This window comes from Sarcophilus harrisii, chromosome 3 (assembly GCF_902635505.1).
Source record: "Sarcophilus harrisii chromosome 3, mSarHar1.11, whole genome shotgun sequence".
Taxonomy (NCBI): domain Eukaryota; kingdom Metazoa; phylum Chordata; class Mammalia; order Dasyuromorphia; family Dasyuridae; genus Sarcophilus; species Sarcophilus harrisii.
In genome coordinates, this window is record NC_045428.1 from 520,535,139 (window position 1) to 520,556,887 (window position 21,749).

The 21,749-nt window shown below is 31.9% G+C and overlaps 1 protein-coding gene across 1 annotated transcript in view; it reads left to right on the forward strand.

Annotated features, from left to right (window-relative positions):
* RB1 (RB transcriptional corepressor 1) overlaps positions 1-21,749 on the forward strand; it is a 175,873-nt gene that overhangs the window by 62,865 nt on the left and 91,259 nt on the right. The window contains exons 12-17 of the mRNA XM_031961928.1: positions 388-475; positions 1,852-1,968; positions 2,945-3,001; positions 6,034-6,065; positions 6,170-6,246; positions 8,772-8,968. Coding sequence (XP_031817788.1) covers positions 388-475; positions 1,852-1,968; positions 2,945-3,001; positions 6,034-6,065; positions 6,170-6,246; positions 8,772-8,968 — 568 coding nt within the window. The remainder of the gene's footprint in view (positions 1-387; positions 476-1,851; positions 1,969-2,944; positions 3,002-6,033; positions 6,066-6,169; positions 6,247-8,771; positions 8,969-21,749) is intronic.

Consider the following 21,749-nt stretch of genomic DNA (forward strand, 5'->3'; position numbering starts at 1 on the left):
TACTTTAATAGAATAACTTCTAATCCTTATTGAAAACTGTTCGTGTCTAAATGTTCTACTTTATATCTTCCATCTAAGACAAAATATCACTGTTTTTAAAATTTTAAGTCAAATTTCTTACTGATATAATTTTATTAATAAACTAATTATATATTTATAAATATACTGATTAATGTATTGAGATAGTTGTCCAAATTAATTATCTCTTAAACAGTGACTATTCATACAGTTAATTGTGGAGTATATTTTAGAAAGGTGATGAAAGATAAATGGAGATAATGAGTTTGAAGATCAGGTTTAAATTTGTCAGATAAGTAACTTTTCTTTTTCTTTTTACTATTTCTTCAGGATATAGCATTTTTTCTTTGTATTTTTTTTTTCTTTTAGGGCTGTCATGAATACTATCCAACAGTTGGTGATGATACTAAATTCAGCAAGTGATCAGCCATCAGAAAATCTTATTTCTTATTTCAATGTAAGATTGCATGCATTCTACCTTGGGCCAAAATGTAATAAATGATGGAAAATGCATTCATTCTATTTTTATGGCAATGTTTGAATCAGTATTATTTAAGATATTTTATGAAGAAATCTGAATCTGAAAGTTAGAATATTCTGTATCTAGGATTTTCAGGATTTATTTGTGACTGCCTTTAAATGACTGTGTAGCATTAATCAAATCATAGCTAATAATTTCTTAACTAGTAAGGAACATTCCTTAAATACTAATTATTCTTTCATTTGCTTGACTATAAAAAGCATTTGACATTTGGTTCACATTTTTCCTTAAAGTGCCTCAAAAGCGTATTGAAAATTATTTTCTTAATAAAATAAGTGAAATGTAGATGATTCATTTTGTTCTGCAAAAGAGTAAAAAAGAGCCTTTTGGCCTTTTCCTTTTTTTTTTTTTTTTTTTTTTTTTCCCTATTTTGACCTTTGAGATAATTTATATAAAAATGCAGTATAAATGTTGTGAACCCCCTCTCTCATTTTGTGTTTTGACAAATGATTAAATGGTTAAGTGATTCATACATTCAACCAATATTAAGTACCTACTTTATATACCATTTAGAAAAGATAAGAGTCCTTTCCCTTTGTAACCTGTCTCTCTCATAATTTATAATTCCCTTTCATTGAAGTCTTCTTACACAACCCCAATTTAGTGATCTAGTCTTCTTACTTCTTTTCGAACTAGAACACGCTTCATCTCTGGCCACAGGAAATTTTCATTGGCTATCCCTTATACGTAGAATGCCCTGTCTCATATCTATCTCCTGACTTCTCTAGCTTCTTTCAAGTCCTTTTTAAAATTTCACCTTACTTACCCAGGAAGCCTTTCCCAGTCCCTCCTAATTCTGTTACCTTGCTTTTGTTGATTATTTCCTATTTGTCCTGTATGGCGAGTTTTTTTTAAATACATAGTTTTTTTGCATATTGTTTCTCCATGGGTAAGAACTATATGTTGTCTTTCTTTGTATACCTGCACTTATATAGTGCCTGGCACATAGGAGGAACTTAATAAATATTTTTTCACCAACTGACATTCCCCATTGAGCTGACAAAATTTTAAACTGGGAAAAGCTACTAAGATAATTAATTCGACTTTCATGTCTGTTTTGTAGTATAAAGTTTAAAGTATAATTAAAAGTATTTTAAAAGTGTCCCAAATCTTTTTGAAGTGATGATAGATTCATCTGATGCTGCTTTCTTTCAATAGGTAGTTTTCCTAGTCATTAGTATTGTTTAAATTTACTCTGTGCACATACTTGGAAATATTACATTTTTTTTTAAAAGAACTTTATCTTCATTGAACTTGGAAAAAAACTGAAGATATTGTTTTGTCCTTTAAAGAATTGCACAGTCAATCCTAAGGAAAGTATCCTGAAAAGAGTAGAGAATATTGGACGCATCTTTAAAGAGAAATTTGCAGAGGCTGTTGGCCAGGGATGTGCAGAAATTGGGTCACAGGTAACATGCCAGTTTTTTTTTTTTTTTTTTTTTTTTTTTTTTTGTCCTTATCATCTAACAGTACCTGGCTTACAGAAAGTATTTAATGCTTATTGATTAATTAACCCTACCATGTAAAGCTTATTAAGTCATTATTCTTTTATCAAAAGAGGGTGCAATTTAGAGCTACTCCAGGTTATCCTCTCTCATGACCTCAGTTGACTAAAAACCGTACTTTGGGGCATGAATCAGAAAATCAGACATTTGGAATCCACTTAACTCTTTTGTCTGTTTTGGTTCTGTATAATATAATAGGTAGGCTAGGAATTTGGAAATTTGTGTTCTAGGCATGGCTTTAACATTAATTAATTTTGTTGTCCTGGGCATTTAACTGCACTGAGATTCATTTTCTTCTTTTATGAGGGTGACAATAAGAGGCCATGACGTCTAAGGTGGAGGTTTGATTTTTCTTACATCACTGCTTTTACAAAATAATATCTGCAAATCCTCTGAGGTGGAAATGTATAATATATATTATTTCTATTTCTGTCCCAAAATGAACTTGCTCTTAACCAGTTCATCCAATTGAATCATAGTATTAGTAGTAAGGAAAAAAACCCTTATATATGCAGGTAAATGCTGATCTATTTCATGACCAAAGCCTGTACCCCTTATGAAAGTCATCTTTTTTACAAATGACAACCTGGTGGATTAGGTAAGAAAACAGAAGTGTCAGTATGAATTTACTATTGCTAGTGACAGCACCATAAGATAGGCCCTATCAATTGTGGGTTAGAAACATTATTGTATATAAAGAACACTGTGTTATTCCTTAGTTTTTCTACTTTTAACTTTCATGACCCATTATTATTGTCAGCCTTATTTCTTTGAATGGTCATCAGTGTATCTCAAGATCTCTAATCCTTTCTGTGTTTTTTTTAAAGCAATGGTATCTTAAACTTTTTTGTGTTTCTGTGTGTGTGTTTTTTTTTTAAAGCGATACAAACTTGGAGTGCGATTATACTACAGAGTTATGGAATCTATGCTTAAATCAGTAAGTGACAACTAACACATTAAAATTGAAATCCATGTTCTTTGCTCATATCATTCTTTCCTAATCAATGTCCATAATCTATTAGCTAATATTCTACTCTTCAACCTTTCTCAAAAACTTTTATACCTGCTTTTTCTCTTTATTTCTACCATCATTTTTAGAGATTTTGTTATTTTTGATAATATCTCTGTTAAGACCCTGTCCACATAATTCTCTGAACTATTTATTTAACTTTCATAACTTTCATCTCTCTTCTTCTTCAGAGACTGGAAAGATAGTCACAACTTTTACCTCAACATTTAATTCTGTTCCTCTTTCAGGATTATGAATTCTGAAGTTCTTCTCTTTGTACATTTGCCTCTCCATATCACTGACTTTTTCCAAATCCATTTTTCATCATTACTGTGATATTTTACTCTTTAATCTTTCCCCCTAGCTTACTACCACTGTTCTACCATCACTGATTCTTAAAGTGAAATGTGGTAAGAAATTAGGTTAAACAATTTATTTTTATAGGAAAGTTATTTCTAACAGTTGTTAGCAAAAATTCAGTTAAATTCAACAAGAATAACAAAGTTGTGAAGATCTTACTCTTGAAAAGTGTGGAAAAGAGAAAAACATTTTGCAGTGATTATAATGCATTAGAATGATATTTATGAAGCAGTCTAATAACTTAGCAATAATAAAAGCAAAGACTTTACCTCTCTTCTCTAAGAGACAGTTAATGGGGCTTAAAGAATACCTCTACACTTTCCAGCTTATAGGGAGAATAAAGTGTTCCTTAGTAGGTAAAAAACAACAGCAACAACAACAAAAGTCCCCAAAACAAAAAGCTTCAGTGTAAAAAAGAAATCTAAAGACTCAGAACAGGAACATGACCTCTTTTATGTTGTAAAGTAGAAGAATGTATTCCAAGAACAAGAGAAGAGTTACCCCCTTGGATTGAGTTAAAGATATGAAGCATTTCCTGAGAGGTAGAAGCTGCACCCTCTGAGGAACAAGGTGATGGTACTTGTCTTTCAAAGAAAGATAATGTACTAGCAGGTGAAGAGACCATCAGACGAATAGAAAAGTTGATGACTTTTGCTGAGGAGATACCAAGGCAACTCTGTTAACGTAATAATTGAGATATCTTCCTAGTGCTTTCCTAGGCATATAATCAATCACTAAGTATTTATTAAGTGCCTGCTATGTGTCAGGGCTTTAAACTGAAAAAAAGGAGGAGAGGGAAAAACTGCCTGTGTTTAATGAAGTTAGATACCATGGAAAGTAGTTACTGTAACTCTCGTATTCTTGGTGCTCTTCTTGCTCATGGTTGCCTCTGTATATGGATCAATCACTAAGCAGGCAAATATTTTAATCCTGCTCCCTGAGCCAATTCTTCCAAGGGGATGAAACAAAAACTGAAATTTCTGGTTTTCTTGACTCATATTTGGTAAATGTCAGTGGCTGCCAAATATATCTGCCTTGAGGGTAGCTAACTGGCACTGTGGATAATGCATTGGCCCTGGAATAAGAGGATTTCAGTTCAAATCCAACCTCAGATGCTTAATACGTACTAGTTTGTGTAACCATAGGCAAGTTGCCTAACTCCAGTTGCCTCCCAAGGGAAAAAAAATACATATATATATATATATATATATATATATATATATATATGTCTATAAATCTATCCGAAACTTAAAACATATTTCTTTTTTTATTATTATTATTATAGCTTTTTATTTACAAGACATATGCATGGGTAATTTTTCAGCATTGACAATTGCAAAACCTTTTGTTCCAATTTTTCCCCTCCTTCCCCCCATCCCCTCCCCTAGATGGCAGGTAGACCAATACATGTTAAATATGTTAAAATATATGTAAAACGTATTTCTAAAAGTAAACTCATTCCCTCCCCTGCCCAAAAGATGCTTTATCCTTGGCTTCTCGGCTTCTCTTAATAATATCACTTTTGGACTGTCCACCAAGTTCTAACTTGAAGTTAACTTTAATTGTTCTTTTTCCTTTATCCCACATAACCATTCTTTTATCCTATTGAGATAATTCTCTAATTCATCTCTTTTTACTCTTCCTTTCATACAACCTAGTTCAGGCATTCAGCTTCTCTGTAAAAGCCTCCTGACTATAACTACTACTATTACTATTACTACTATTATTACCTTTACTACTAACTACTATTACTTCTACTACTACCGCTACCACTTCTATTTCTACTACTACTACTACTATTACTACTACTACTACTGCTACTACTACTACCTCTATTTCTTCTACTAACTGCTACTGCTATTACTTGTACTACTACTGCTGCTACTACTACTACTACTGCTACTACTTCTATTGCTACTGCTTCTACTACTACTACTATTACTACTACTGCTGCTGCTACTATTTCTACTACAACTACTACTACCTCTATTACTAACTACTGCTGCTGCTACTACTACTACTACTACTATTACTTTGTTGTCGTTATCTTCTACTCATTTTTCTTCTTTCTTCTTCCTCTTCTTCCACATAGACTTATGTGGAATTTTAGCTTTATTGAACTCTATTCCCTGTCATACATTGCAGCCATATTGTAATATTTATTAATCCCTCATTCTTGTCCCATTCTTTCCAATCCTATGTCTTTATTCATAGCATACCTCAGTTCTGAAATGTCCTCGTTCCCCTTACTCTCTTTTCCTGCCTCTGCTCCTTCTTTGCATTATGGTACCCCTTCTGTTGAGACTCAACTCAAATATTACCTCCTTCTGTTCACTCAGCTAGAAGTGGTTGTTTCATCTTTAAAATTCATATAGTACTTTATGTGGACTCCTTTTCTGCTCTATCACAATCTTTCTTGCTTAGTTATTTGAATTTTTTAAACTCAAGCCACATGTTGTATCTTATTTCATTTTTATATCTCCCTGTCTCTAGCATAATGCCTTAGGAATAAGTGATTAATAAACATTTATTAAATTGAATGATATCTAATACTATAAGGGAAAAAGTTTCAATTTATATTGCTTTGTTTTTTATTTTAGGAAGAAGAGCGTTTATCTATTCAAAACTTCAGGTGAATGTTCTTAACTTTAGTAGAAATTTTCCCTTTTTTTTTTTTTTTTTTTTGTTGTTGTTGTTGTTAAACAAAAAGTAATATTTTCATCATTTTTTTTCCAGCAAACTTCTGAATGATAACATCTTCCATACATCTCTTTTGGCTTGTGCTGTCGAGGTTGTTATGGCCACATATGGGAGTAAGTCTAATTGGAAATTAAAACTGTATTTATCAGATTCAGAATTATTTTTAAGAGACTGTGATTTATTGTTTATTGTTATTTCTTATTAACAAGTTAAGATTTTAAGTTGGATCTGTTCTTGTGAATAACATCTAAACATAAAATTTATTTAAGAGATTAGTAGTCTGAATTACTTAAATACACCTAGGGCTCTAAGGCAAGGCATATTGAATTTATGAGATAATAGCTGTTGAACTCTTTGAAAGAACTCTGACAATATAAAGACTTAAAGAAAACTAAAGTCAGGCCAGTCTGTTTACTTTGGAAGTGCTGTATAATTTCTATATGAAGGAATAACCCAACTTTGTAAGAGTTAAAATTCTTCACTGTCATCAAAAAAATTATAATTGTTTAACCAAATTGCTATTTCATTCATGCCATTTCCAAGACTGCTTCTCATTCTTTGTCTTTCTTGATCTCTTTGCAGTTCTTCATACTGTTGATAACTTCTTCCTTTTAGATCAGGGATTCTTAATCTTTTTTCTGTGTGTCACAGAATCTTTTGATAGTATAGTGAAGCATACTCTCTTCTCAAAATGATGTTTTTAAATGCATTAAATAAAATACATGGGATTATAGAGGAAACTGATTACATTGAAATATGGTTATCAAAATATTAAAAAAAAAATAAGTTCACAGAACCCAAGGTAAGAACCCCTATGCTAAACATTATTTTTCCTGGGTTTTTATAGCACTGTTTTCTCTCAGTTCTCTTTTTACTAGCTTGATTGCTTTTTCTCAGTCTTCTTTGCAGTTTCATAATTCATATCCTTGCATCTTTCTTTTTGAGGGTGTACCTTGGTACTCTTCTCTTGAACCCTATTCTCTTTTTATGCTTTCATTTTTGATTGTATCAACTCTTGAGAGTTCAGTTATCTTTATACATCTGATTCCCAAATCTGTATATTCTGCCTTTATTTCTCTCCTGTTAGACCTTTCTATCGAAATGTCCTGGTCATCTCGAATCCAGTTTATTTAAAACATAACTTTTCTATACCCTTCTTCCTCCATTCTCTCTCCCACTACCCTGCATCTCCACCCCTCCAAATCCTACTCTTTTTTGATGAAAACACCAAAATTCTTCCATTCATCATTTTATAACCTCAAAAGTCATCCTTGGTTCTGTTTTTACCATTTAACTTTCCCTCCTTCCATACTTTTCTAATAAGTTGCCAAGTATTATTATTAACTATTCTTTCACAGAATTTCTTGAATCTATTAATTTCTTTCCCTCTACCAATCCAATTTAGACTGTCTTCACTTCTTTCTTGAGCTATTACAATTCTCTCTTTATTCATTCCTCTGTATCCATCCTCTTCCCTCTATGTGCACATGATCACTTGCTTCTTCCTCTCACCCCCAAATTACTTTGCTTTTGGGAGGATGGTGTCTAAATCCTTTATTTGATTCAGAAGCTTTCAGAGAATGATATTCAGATAGCACAGTATAGAGAGAGCTGGTCTTGGAGTCAGGAATATTTGAGTTCAAATCTAAATATCTTTAGATATTATGATCCTGAGCATACTTCACTTTACCTCAGTTTCCTCGTTTGTAAAATAGAGATAATAATAGTATTTACCCCTTAGATTTTTTGTGAATACTGAGATAACATGTGTAAAGGGCTCAGTAAATGCTAGCTATAATTATTATTATTAATGTACTTGTGTTGATACAGTTTAGTAACAGTTTTGTAACTTATTTTTAGAGAATTGATTCATTTTCCTCATTTCCTCATTCCAAATTAGAGTTCTAAATTACTTCTAAAATCCCTTCTAACTCTAAATCTATCATCCTATAACTTTGTATTTATACTATATAAATTTTCTATATACTTAGCTCTGTGCATATTATTACTCCCTTGTAAGCGCCCTGAAGGCAGAGACTGTCTTTTTGTTAACCACCACATAACACAATGCATGACACATAGTAGGTATCCAACAAATTGTTATTGAATCGGTTTGACAGTTTTTAGTTTCATTTATTCAGCTAGCCTTATTTCATTTTACTTTTCCACATATAGTTTCAGCCTATTGAGTTACTTTTTCATACTTGGGCCATAATTTCCTGCATTTGTGTCTTTGTTCACACCTCTCTGTATCTGGAATGACCTTCTTTCACCTCTGCTCATTTAAATCCTGTCTAGTTCAAATGTGATCTGTAATTACATACGTGTCTAATTTACCTTAATTGCTAGAATAACATATTAAATATAGCAGATATTTATAAAGATTCTTTGAATGAACTATTTGAATGGATTGGGGTATTTTGGTAATATTGCCAGAAATAACTTAAGGACCTATTTTGTGATTCTCCAAAACTTTTTTGTTTTAAATCTAACTCTGGACTTCTAAATTTCACATTTTTATTTTAATATAAATTTACTATTTGATCTCCTGTAATCTAATATAGATGAGACCTTGAGCCTAAGGTTTAATACTTTAACAATGCACAAATAAATCTGGTTTCTTTTTTTTTACTTTTAGGGAATACATACCAGAATCATGATTCCGGAACAGATTTGTCTTTTCCATGGATTCTGAATGTACTTGATTTAAAAGCATTTGATTTTTATAAAGTGATTGAAAGCTTTATCAAGGCAGAAGCTAGTTTGACAAGGGAAATGATAAAACATTTAGAGCGTTGTGAACATCGGATCATGGAATCATTAGCATGGCAATCAGTAAGTACTCAGTTTAAATAGTTAAAAATGTTTAAATGCATGAATACTTATGAATGAAACTGAAAACAATTGGGACACTTTAATACATTTTATCATAGGAATAAATCTACAGTTGCTTGATTAGTATGAATTCAGCATATAATCTGGTATTATAATAGATCTTAGAGGAAAACAGTGAATCGCTTCATACTGGAGTTTCTCAGGGCACCTTGGTTCAAAAAAATTTTTTTATGTATTTTAGTATTTAGCCAGGTCATATAATGTGTTACACTGAATTGAAAAAGAAAATTTTAAAGTGTTCAAGTATGTTTGATTATATAACAAGACAATATATTTGATTTGTAATAAATTATGGTTTATTTTGAAATTTTAAACAATTATTCTTAAATTTTCAGCAAAATGGCATAAATTTTCAGATTCAGATTCCACCTATTTATAAAAGAGCTTTGTCTAGTACTTGGAAAGTTAGAATAGACACTGGCAACCTTTTTATATATGACTTCTTACAAATTGGGAATTATTATATTATTATTATTATTATAGTATAAATTACTTTGGAATTTGGTAGTTTTCAGGTTTCTTAAATACTGAAGATAGTTTAAAAGTAAGTTTGTTTATTTATAATTCTTTTCCTGTGGATATTACCTTGGTAGAAATAGTGGTACTCTTTTTATTACCTCTGTCTTCCTCCTACTTACTTATCCTGATATATACTCTAAAGTTAGTCTTATTAAATAGAAAAACAAATCACAAGTGTTGAGAATTTATGTATACATTTAACAAAATAGGAAATAAACTGTAATTTCAGTGATAAAAGAAATTTGTGGGTGAGGAAACTTTGTACCAGTTGCCAGTCAGCATCTTCTCTGAAATTTACAGTCTTAGAAAGATACCTTGAGCTCTGAGAGATTGTGAGTTGTCCCCAGCTAACACAGTCAGTATATGTCAGAACAGTGCTGAATTTAGATATTCTTGGTTCTAAGGCCAACTCTAAATATTATCATATACTACTTCTTAAGCTTTAAAGGTGGACAGTTGCAGTTACCTAGTTGGGGGCTATTCAACTTAGAGTCTACATTTTACTGAATTTCCTTTGTCTCAATGTCCCTGTTCAGGCCCCAAGTCCAACTAGATCCAATTCAGGATTCCTTTAATCTGATAGTGTATCTCTTCCTAAAACTAAGGTTCTCTGTCTTAGCTACATTAAATGTTTCTGTCTTTTGAATATCATTGCATTGCCTCACCAAGATAAGTTTAGATTCCATAATTACTCAATACTGTTTTCTCCTTTCAGCTTCTACTACCCTAAAGAGAAATCATCTTTTTCTTTGTCCCATGTTTGTGTACTAGATACCTATGTTCCTTTTTGACCTATGTCCATCGTTATTTTCTTCTGAATAAAATTATAATGACATCTCATGTTTGCCAATTAAAAAAAACTCTATGGTTTAGAGAGGAAAATTCTTAGCCAAACTAGAAATAGAGGCGAAAGTATTAAATGGATTGTGTCGAGTATGTGAAATTGAAGCACTTTTACACAAATAAAATCAATTAACTAGGACAAAAAAGAGAAATAAGCAATTGAAGGGAAAAACTTTTCCTTTATATATCTCTGATAAAAGACTGATACCTTAAAAATATATAGGAAAATATTAACACCAAGATATAAGACCATCATTTCTTACTGGATCCACTGTTAAAAGAAATACAAACAAAAAAAGAGTTGTAGATTATAAATGAAAGACTGCTCCAAATCACTAATAACCAGAGAAGAGCAGATTTGTTACTGTTGTTAATTAGTCATTTTAATAGAACCCATTTGGGATTTTCTTGGCAAAGATACTAGAGTGGTTTGCCATTTCATTTTCCATCTCATTTTACAGATTAGGAAACTGAGGCAAACAGAATTAAATTACTTGCTCCAGAGGCATACAGAGGCATTTTCTTATTATATTTTACTTAAATTTTTACATCAATATTCATTAGAAAAATTATTTTATACTTTTCTTTTGGCTCACTCTGATTTAGATGTTATTGTGTTATTAAAGTTATTGTGCTTTTAAAGGAATAAAGTAGAACGCTTCCCTTAACTACTTTTTGTTTGTGTAATATTGGAATTAATTGTTTTTTAAATATTTGGTAGAATTCACTTTAAATCCATGTGGTCCTGAGTTTTTCTTAAAGAATTCATTTATAGCTTCTTCAGTTTCCTTTTCTAACATAGTTATTTCAATACTTTGTTTTCTTTTCTGGTAATTTGGCCAGTTTATATTTTTGTAAATATTCATCCATTCCATTAGAATTGTTAGTTTTATTGGTATATTGTTGTGTAAAATAGGTCCTAATAATTGCTTCTGTTTCATCCTCATTGGTTGTAAAGTCCACTTTTTTATATAATTTTTGATACTGGTAATTTGGTTTTTTTCTTTTTTTAAAATATCAAGTTAATTAATGATTTGTCTACTTTATTGATTTCTAAAAAACAGCTCCTAGTTTATATATTAATTTAGTAATGATTTTTTAAACTTTCAGTTTGTTAATCTCTCCTTTGATGTTAAGGATTTCTACATTGGTATTTAAAGAGGTTTTAATAATTGCTTGTTTTCTTATTTTTGTAGTTGAATAATCCAATCATTGATCTGCTCTTTCTCTTTTTTACTGATGTAAATATTTAGAAATAGAAATTTTCCCCTAAATACTGTTTTGACAGCATCTTATAAGTTTTGGTATGTTGTCCCATTGTTGTTTTATCATTATTAAAATGATTGTTTCTATGATTTCTTTCCTTTGATTCACCTGTTCCTTTGGATTGTTATTTAGTTTACAGTTAATTTTTATTCAAAGGCCTTTTATTAAACATAATTTCTACTGCATTTTAGTCAGGAAAAGAAAATTTTAATATTTCTACTTTTTTTTTTTTTTTGCATTTAAGTGAGACTTTTATGCCTTAATATATGGTCAGATTTTGTAAAAGTGTCATCCATAGCTGAAAATAGGCATACTTCTCTCTATTCCCATTCATTATTCCCTAGACATTTACCATATAACTTTTCTAAAGCTCTGTTCATTTCCTTAACTTTTTTCTTGTTCATTTTATAGTTAGATTTATGTAGAACTGAGGGAAGTAGATTGACATCCCTCACAATTGTAGTTTTATTATTCCTAGTATAACTTGTTCAACTTTCCTTTAGTAGTTTGGATGCCATGCTATTTGGTACATATATAATCTACTATTGATATTAGTTAATTGTCTATGATATCTTTTAGCAAAATATAATTTCCTTGTTTACCTTTTTAAATTAGATCTGTTTTTGCTTTTGCTTTGCCTGAGATCATCATTGCTATCCCCTGCCCTTTTTATTTTAGTTAAAGCATAATTGATTCTGCACCAGTCCCTATTGTTATTTTATAAATATATTTTTTTCAAGTATGTTTTTTGAAAATAGCATGTTGCTGGATTCTGGTTTCCAATCCATTCTGCTATCCTCTCCTTTTTTATGGGTGAGTTCATCCCATTCACATGCCTAGCCATGATTATTAGCTGTATATTTTCCCTTGATCCTACTCTCTTATATTTATCTATTTCTTTTTAACCCCGTCTTCTCTTTGAGAAGTCAGTTTGACTTCTGACTATTCTCTCTCTTACTTTTTCTCTTCTTTTTAATCCTGTTCCCTTTATAAAGAGTGTGTTTTGTCTCTGACCACTGCTTCCTTTAATTTACCCTCCTTGTTATTCTCATCCTCTTACCCTCATCTTTCCCTTAATCCTTTTCCCTCCTATTTTCCTGTTAGGTTAAATTAATTTCTGAACATGTGTGCGTGTGTATGCATGTTGTCTTTTCTCCTTGAACTAGTTCAGATGAGAGAGGTTCAAGTGTTGCCTATTCTTCCTTTCCTCCATGCCCCAATGTATTACTCCCTCAAAAATATAAACTCTTCCTTGTATATCCCATTTTTGTGAAATAATCTTCCCCAAATCCTATGTATTCCTACCTATGGCTCCATAGTTCTTGAATTCTTTCTTTCTTGCTTGCTGCTTTCAGTATGTTTTCCTTGATCTGTGAACTCTTGATTTTGGCTATGGTATTTATTTATTTACTTATTTGTTTATTTATTTATTTAGATAACTTTTTATTGACAGAACCCATGCCACGGTAATTTTTTACAACATTATCCCTTGCACTCACTTCTGTTCTGATTTTTCCCCTCTCTCCCTCCACCCTCTCCCCCAGATGGCAAGCAGTCCTATACATGTTAAATAGGTTACAGTAGATCTTAGATACAATATATGTGTGCAGAACCGAACAGTTCTCTTGTTGCTCAGGGAGAATTGGATTTAGAATGTATAAATAACCTGGGAAGAAGAACAAAAATGCAAGCAGTTTACATTCATTTCCTAGTGTTCTTTCTTTGGGTATAGCTGCTTCTGTCCATCCTTGATGAATTGAAACTAAGTTAGATCTTCTCTTTGTTGAAGAAATCCACTTCCTTCAGAATACATCCTCATACAGTATCGTTGTTGAGGTATATAATGATCTCCTGGTTCTGCTCATTTCGCTCAGCATCAGTTCATGTAAGTCTCGCCAATCCTCTCTGTATTCGTCCTGCTGGTCATTTCTTACAGAACAATAATATTCCATAACATTCATATACCACAATTTACTCAACCATTCTCCAATTGATGGGCATCCATTCATTTTCCAGCTTCTGACCACTACAAACAGGGCTTGGCTATGGTATTTAAAGGAGTTTTCATTTTGGAGTTTTTTTTAGTAAGTGAACAGTGGATTCTTTTAATTTCAACTTTGCCTTTCAGTTCTAAGTTATCTGGACAGTTTTCCTTTATAATTTCTTGAAATATGATTTCTAGGCTCTGTTTTTTGTTCATGGCTTTCAGATATTACAATGATTTTTAAATTACTTCTCCTCAATGAGATATTTCATATCTTCTCTTTCACTTCTAGTCTTTTGACCTGCTTTTATTATTCCTTAGTATCTCATGGAGTCATTAGTTTTCATCTGACCAATTCTAATTTTTAAGAAGTTATTTTCTTCAGTAAGGTTTATACCCCTTTTTACCAAGCTATCAATTTTCTTCATAACTTTGTTACATAGCTGTCATTTCCTTTCCCATTTTTCCCTCTTTTAGTTTTATTTTTTAAATAATTTTTTAAAATGTTTTCTTTAGCTCTCCTGGGAATTCATATTGAGCTTGTGTTTAGTCTGCATTTGTTTTTCCTGAGGCTTTGCTTTTATATGTTTTGAAATCATTGTCTTCTGTTTGTGTCTTGCTTTCCTCTCACTATAGAAGCTCTCTGTGATTGATTTCTTTTTTTGTTTGCTAATTCCTCCAGCCTACTCCTTGACTTTAGATTTTATGTTAGTGAATTGACCTATTGGCTTTCTTTGGTCTTGGACTACTACCCTATATTTTCATTACAGGTCTATATGCTGGGCTAAAAGTTAGAACTGAATCACTGCTCCATTCTTATGCTCAGAGTCATATAGTTTAGTTTCTAGAATTTGGTTTGTCCTTAGTTCTCAGCCTCAGTGTTGAGCCTTCTCATTAACATAGAGGTGAACTAGCATTCTCAAAAATGTGAAGATGGATAGTAAACTCTTAGAAGATTCTGTCATGTTGTAAAGTCTTTTAGAATAGAACTAATGAACAAAAAAAAAAATAGAACTAATTAATAAATTCTTAGAGGCTCGTATGATTAGGCTTATCATCAGTTATAAAGGATAATTGCTCAGATATTGTAGTACTGAAGGACAGAGTAGAAATCAAAAGAATCCACTGGTCACCTCCTAAAAGATAAACTCCAAAATGAAAATTCCCATGAATACTATAACCAAAGTCAAGAGCTCACAAATCAAGTTGAAAATATTTAAAGTATTCAGAAAGAATAAAAGAATCATGAAGCCACAGTTGAGATTGGAGAGGGAAGAATCTTAAGGGGAGAGACTATTAGAATAGTATAGATAAAAGGTAATGAAAGTTTGAACTAAAGTGGTGGCTATGAGTAGAGAGAAAAAAATGGTTATGAGAGATGTCATGGAGGTACAAGTGACAAAGCTTAGTAACTGATTGGTTATATGCCCTGAGGAGATTAAGAAATCAAGGATAACTTCAAGTTTTGAAATAAAATGACTGAAAAGTTGGCAACATTTTCAACAAAGAGAATTTCAGAAGAGGAATGAATTTTAAGGGAAAGATGAGTTCTACTTTGGATATGTTAAGTTTGACATTTTTATGAGATGTACAATTGGAAATAGGCAATTCATAGAGCAAGAGGTAGTCTTAAAAGACCAGGGCTAGATTTATAAAGCTATGATTCATTTGCATAAAGATGATAATTGAACAAGTTATGAAAAGAAAATTAACAGTTTGCTAAAAAAAAAAAAAAAAAAGGTACAGAACCCTATGAAGAAAATAACTGATGTGGGAAAGATTCCTATCTTTGATTCCCAAACCCCTCTAGTTAATGTAATTACCCTTTGACTCTCAAATCCTGGTCCCTTTGAATTCCAATAGAAGATCAGGACCTGCCCCAGCCCCATCCGGATCTGAGCCATCTTTGGGGCTACACCCAAAAACCCCTCAAGCTAAGTCTCCGATTGTAAAAGGGTCACTCTGGGAACCCCTCTTCGCAGAGATTCCAAACATGCTAGCCATGTGAGGACCCTCTGTCCAGTGCCCTCCTTATCTCTACCTTTCCCTATCTCCTTACTTCCAAAACCAATAATAAACCTCTTTTATCAATCTAGCTCTTGGTCCAATAAATGCTTTTATTGGGGACTCGCGCCGCTACTAGACCTCATTTACCGCCGTATCCTTGTACCGAATCCAAGGGGGTTGCAGGGGAGCTCTGTTTGACTCCCTGTACCCCAAACCTGCCACAAGACCTCAACTAAACCCTAATTTTTAGGTTTTTTAGGTACCCCAAATCTAAACCTCAACAATAACTCCTTAAAAATTGGAACTGGCCAGATGATCTTATGATCGCATGAGATATCAGCAAGGCAAAATACTAGAAAAAATATATAAACATATTAAATAACTCAAAAGGAAGTAATTTTCAATAATGCCATCTAACCCACACTGAGATGACAGGCTATAAATAATGCAAGAGTGTGATTAGACAGATAGGAGGAGTACTAAGAGAAAGCAGTAAAGGAAAACTCAAAGAGAAGAGAACATGTGTGAGGACGAGAGAATGATTAATACTATCAAATGCTACAAAGGAGTTTTAAGTTTAGGATTGAGAAAAGGTTATAAGTTTGTCAATTAACAAGTATTAAGCACTACATAATAAGTGCTAAGGATACAACAAAGACATGCAATCCTTGCAGGAGCTTACACTAATGGGAAAGAACATACATATAACTGTATATACAAGGTACATACAGAGTATCTGGAAGGTAATCTCTCAGGGAAGGTACTAGCAATGGTGAGAAAGTTGGGCAAGAGACAGTTAAACCAGATTTTCCCAAATTTTTAAGGAAAAATTGAAGAAGAAAATAATAAGATGGAAAGTAGAAAACTCATAGTTCGTGTAATAAATTCTTCTCTCCATCAAAAGCATGGCTACCACATTTGAACTCCACTGTCCAAAATGCTACACAAGGAAGGAGATGATACAATAATATTTTATGAATGAAAAAGGATATTGGACTAGACTAATTATGTCCATAAAAATAAACATTAATATTCTTAACCAGAAGTTACCATAAATCAGCTTGCCAGCAGTTAACTCAGCTGTATAATTTATTTTTGGTTTATATATCTGTTGGATTTAGATTGGATTTATCTGATAAATAGACATATAAATACATGTTATGCATTCTATGGACTCTAGTCCAGGAAATAAAATTATATCTTATATTTGCCTTTCTCTCATGTGTCCCCCAGCATACTTGCCTGGATCTTGTATTCTTTGACTTCAGTTTTTCTGTATACTTGTGTGAGAAAAGAATAGGCTAAAAGTAGTTCATATTTTGACTTATGAGATTCATGGAACAATTTTCCAATTATAGTAGTCAACTTAAAATTCTTTAGGTTTCTTGATGTCTAACTTGTAAACAAAAATCTGAACTTCTTTAGTGTTCTTTTGAAATATCAGACTTACAGGAAATGAACACAAAGGGGAGAAAAGCCTCTGGCTCCAAAAAGGATGTCTGGTGTGTGTTCATGCCCTGATGTTTCATTAACCTTACATACTTTACACGAAAGTGTTAGTTTTTAACTTTAAAAAGATGTCAAAAACAGTCAAGGTCTCAAGAGAATAAATGACTTGAAAGACAATGACTTAGCCATAGTTATTAGTGTCTTTTACATGCATAAGCACTCTTATGATAAAAACACCCCATGTTATTTTAAAATAATTACCAGTCTTACAGAGGAAATATTATATTGAGTTTTTTAAACCACATAAAGAATTACATAAAATGATGGCAAGTTGAGATTGTCTACATATTTCAAAGTCATGAGACCTACCTAGGTTCTGGTGTCAGTTTTGCCATTAATTAGCAATATGACCATGGCAAGATATCTCTATGGTATCTTTCTTTGAATCTGAAGAAAAACATTTTATAATTCTTATAATGCTTTTGTAAAAGATAATGTATTTTATCTTTATCCTGTGAGGTTATGAAATCTTACTATAACTAATTTTTATGGATACATGAACTTTTATAAAATGAACAAATGCTAAATTTCTACTATATATAGAATCATATACTGTTTCTTCAAAGTCCTTCTACTAAAAACCTTTCAATTTTTTTCTGAATAATATTTTATTTTTCTAAAATTAAAGTTTTCAACATTTATTTTTGTAAGATTTTGTGTTCCAATTTTTTTTCTCCTTTTGCCCTTTATCATCTTCCTCCTCAAGTTAGTGAGTAATATGATATAGATTATCCATGTACAATCTTTTAAAATATATTTCTATATTTGTCATGTTGTTCAAGAAAAACCAGACCAAAAGGGGAAAATCTACAAGAAAGAAAAAGCAAACAAAAAAAAAAAGGTGAAAATAATGTTTCAATCCACATTCAGTCGCATAGTTCTCTGTGGATATGGATGTCATTGGGAAATTTTTCTTTATCATTTGAACTAATATTATTCTTTCCTTTTATAGCATAGTCAGGTATATGTATTGACACCATGAAATTTAGCATTTTATTATCTAGCACAGGCACTTCATAAATGCTTGTTTGTTCATTTTCTAATTGTTGCATATGTAAGTCTTGTCTCCTAACAGTATTGTGATCTTTTTGGGGATAAAGGTAGGGGGCAGGGGAGGGAGGGAGGTCCTTCTCCTAGACTTTTTTGCATATCCTACAATGTTAGGTAAGAATTGGCACAGAAAACAGTTTAGTAAATTAAATTAATATTTATGATAATTCTTAGATGTAAATTAGTTCCATCCTAGTGACTATGTATTTAATCTCACAGATTATACACATATGTGTATATATGCCTATGTGTACACATTCATATATGAAATATGTTTTGAACATATTAAATCATTTTTACTTAGGACATTTCTTTATTTATTTATTTTTTAAATTTAATAGCCTTTTATTTATAGGATATATACATGGGTAACTTTACAGCATTAACAATTGCCAAACTTCTTGTTCCAATTTTTCACCTCTTACCTCCCCCCACCCCCTCCCCTAGATGGCAGGATGACCATTAGATGTTAAATATATTAAAATATAAATTAGATACACAATAAGTATACCTGACCAAAACGTTATTTTGCTGTAGAAAAAGAATCAGACTCTGAAATATTGTACAATTAGCTTGTGAAGGAAATCAAAAATGCAGGTGTGCATAAATATAGGGATTGGGAATTCAATGTAATGGTTTTTAGTCATCTCCCAGAGTTCTTTTTCTGGGCATAGCTAGTTCAGTTCATTACTGCTCCATTAGAAATGATTTGGTTGATCTCGTTGCTGAGGATGGCCTGATCCATCAGAACTGGTCATCATATAGTATTGTTGTTGAAGTATATAATGATCTCCTGGTCCTGCTCATTTCACTCAGCATCAGTTCATGTAAGTCTCTCCAGGCCTTTCTGAAATCATCCTGTTGGTCATTTCTTACAGAACAGTAAATATTCCATAATTTTCATATACCACAATTTATTCAACCATTCTCCAACTGATGGACATCCATTCAGTTTCCAGTTTTTAGCCACTACAAAAAGGGCTGCCACAAACATTCGTGCACATACAGGTTTAGGACATTTCTTTAAAGGAAGTGAATATAGTCTTTGTATTTTTTAATAGTATGTAACTAACAAAAGTTCAATAAATAATGCTTTCCCCTCCCCACTTTCTTTTAAAAGGACACTTTTTTTGATTTCCTAAATAATAGAATAAGATAGAAAATATATGTTTTAATATGAGGCTAGAACTATGATATCATAAAATTACCTGTTCTTTAAATTACTATCACAGCTACACCCTAAAGCTCATTCTTTGTGGTAATTAGTTATTTATTGAGGTATTACTTTGAGAATTTCAGATCGCTTTACGAGAAAAACTGGATGAAAAATTTCTTAATGATTATATTAAATTTTAAAGTTCCCCTCTTTTTACTCACCATAGCCTTTCCTTCTATTTTAATAATATAATTTGAAGATTCACATTTTCTTTAATTAGTAAGCATCTAACTTTAGTGTCATTGCTTCTATTCTTAAATATTTTAAGATAATATTATATTAGATAAATGGTAATGCAGTGATGCACATCACTTTTAAAAATTTATGAAAATAGGTATTTTAATTTTTTGTTTGTATTTTTTCCTTATTTTCACTTTTGTGATTTTCCTTTTGTTCTTTTTCTTCTTTCATAATAAAACAATGTGGTTTTAAAATATTTTACAATATTTATATGATTGTATATATAAAACCTATATCAAATTTCTTGTTGTCTTGGGGAGGGAAGATGAGAGAGAAGGAAAAAATTTGAAACTTAAAATGTTATAAAAAATAAATGTTGAAAACTATCTTTACATGTAATTAGGAAAAAAAATAATATTTACCCAACCTATAAAGAAAAAGAGTGTAATAACCCTAGAAAGTAGAAAAGTAAAATCCTAGAACTAATCTAGAACTTAGTGCCGAAAACAGCCTAATTGATCAGTCTTTCCTCTTTTCAATCACCTGTGCCGAGTTTCATTTTACTTAGTCTTTGATTAGTGTTGACTTTCCTTTGATCTTTTTGTTTGTTTGGTAGTAACCCACAGCCTGCAAAGATTTTATAAAATTTAGATCTGGAAAGCATGTTAGAAATCTGGCTTCTTATTTTCATTCTCTCAGACAAGGAAGTAAGCACTAGAGAACTTAAATGACAGTAATTCTGTGGCTGCATTCTTTACACATTTAGTTTGTGTGAGCAAGAATTTAATAAAGTGAAAATGTCTTCAAAAATCAACATTGCTTATTTCCTCTAACAGCACAGGATTAGGTGTTTGGGTTCCCATGTGAATAGAAAAGACTAGAGAGTGAGGAATGAAGAAGGAAAATGTCAAGAATACGAGGACAAGTAGTTCATCCAGAAGAATCTTTCCCTTTCCATATTCTAACAAATCCACCCCTTTTAGATTTCCAGTGATGGGGAAGCCATTATTTTAAAGGGAGCTCATTCCACTACTGGACAGCTCTGAGTATGAAAGTTTTTCCTTATCTAGAGCCTAAATATGCTTTTCTATAAATTCCACTAATCATTCTCAATTTCCTTTTGGGGCCCATTCAAACAAATACCCACCCTCTATATGACAATCCTTTATATATATCATGTATTTGGCATGTGTGGTATGTATATATTTGTCTGCCATTCAAGTCCTATAAATATAACCATGTCCATGCATCTCTGTGTGGATTTCTTGGCCTCTTCAGTTGATACAGAGTTTAGGAGCCAAGACCTGCCATGGCTTTGAGTACCTAGAACCCAAAGAAGTTTAGTGGGGGAAAAAAAGAGCTATGAGAGGGCGATTAAGAAAAGAGAAGTTTGCAGTAACGTCCATAGATTTCTAGTATTGAATGGATTGATATAGCACAAACTTGAGAAATATGAATATACTCCCTCCCAAAAGGGTGAAAGAATAATAACTTGAATTGTGTTTGAATATCTTTGAAATTTAAGCATAATATCAAAAATACATGAACTTCATCAAAAATGTCCTAATTGTTCTTCTTTCTCCCAGACTCTTTCTTCTCCAATCCATACTATACAGTCTCCAAAATGATTTTCCTAATGTATGATTATGACTTTCCTGCTGAAAAAATTTCAGTGACTTTTTGTTATCTCAGGAATAAAATACAAACTAGTCAGCCTAGAAATTAAAGAATACTACAATCTTACAACCAGTCTTTGTAGGCTTCTTTCATGTTATTTACCTTACTGACTTAGAAGTTCCCTGAAACTGACCTTCTCCAACCTGTCTCTATATCTTCACACAAGCTATATCCCATATTTGTAATGCTTTCCTTCTTCACTTCTACCTCTTCAGTTTAATTCTATAAGCATTTCTTGAGTACTTATTCTGTGCCAGGGAGTGTACAAGATGTTAGGCCTGCAAAAATGGATTCTTGTATTTCTTTTAATTTCTAGGTCAGTGGCAACTTCCTATATGCAAAGTTTCCTTATCTGCTTCAAATTACATTCCACATATTCTGCCCCAAGAGAAAGTAATTGCCTTGAGGGCTAGGGTCTAGGGTAGTTTTCATTCCAGTTCTAAACAGGGAAGTTTGAACTGAATTGAATC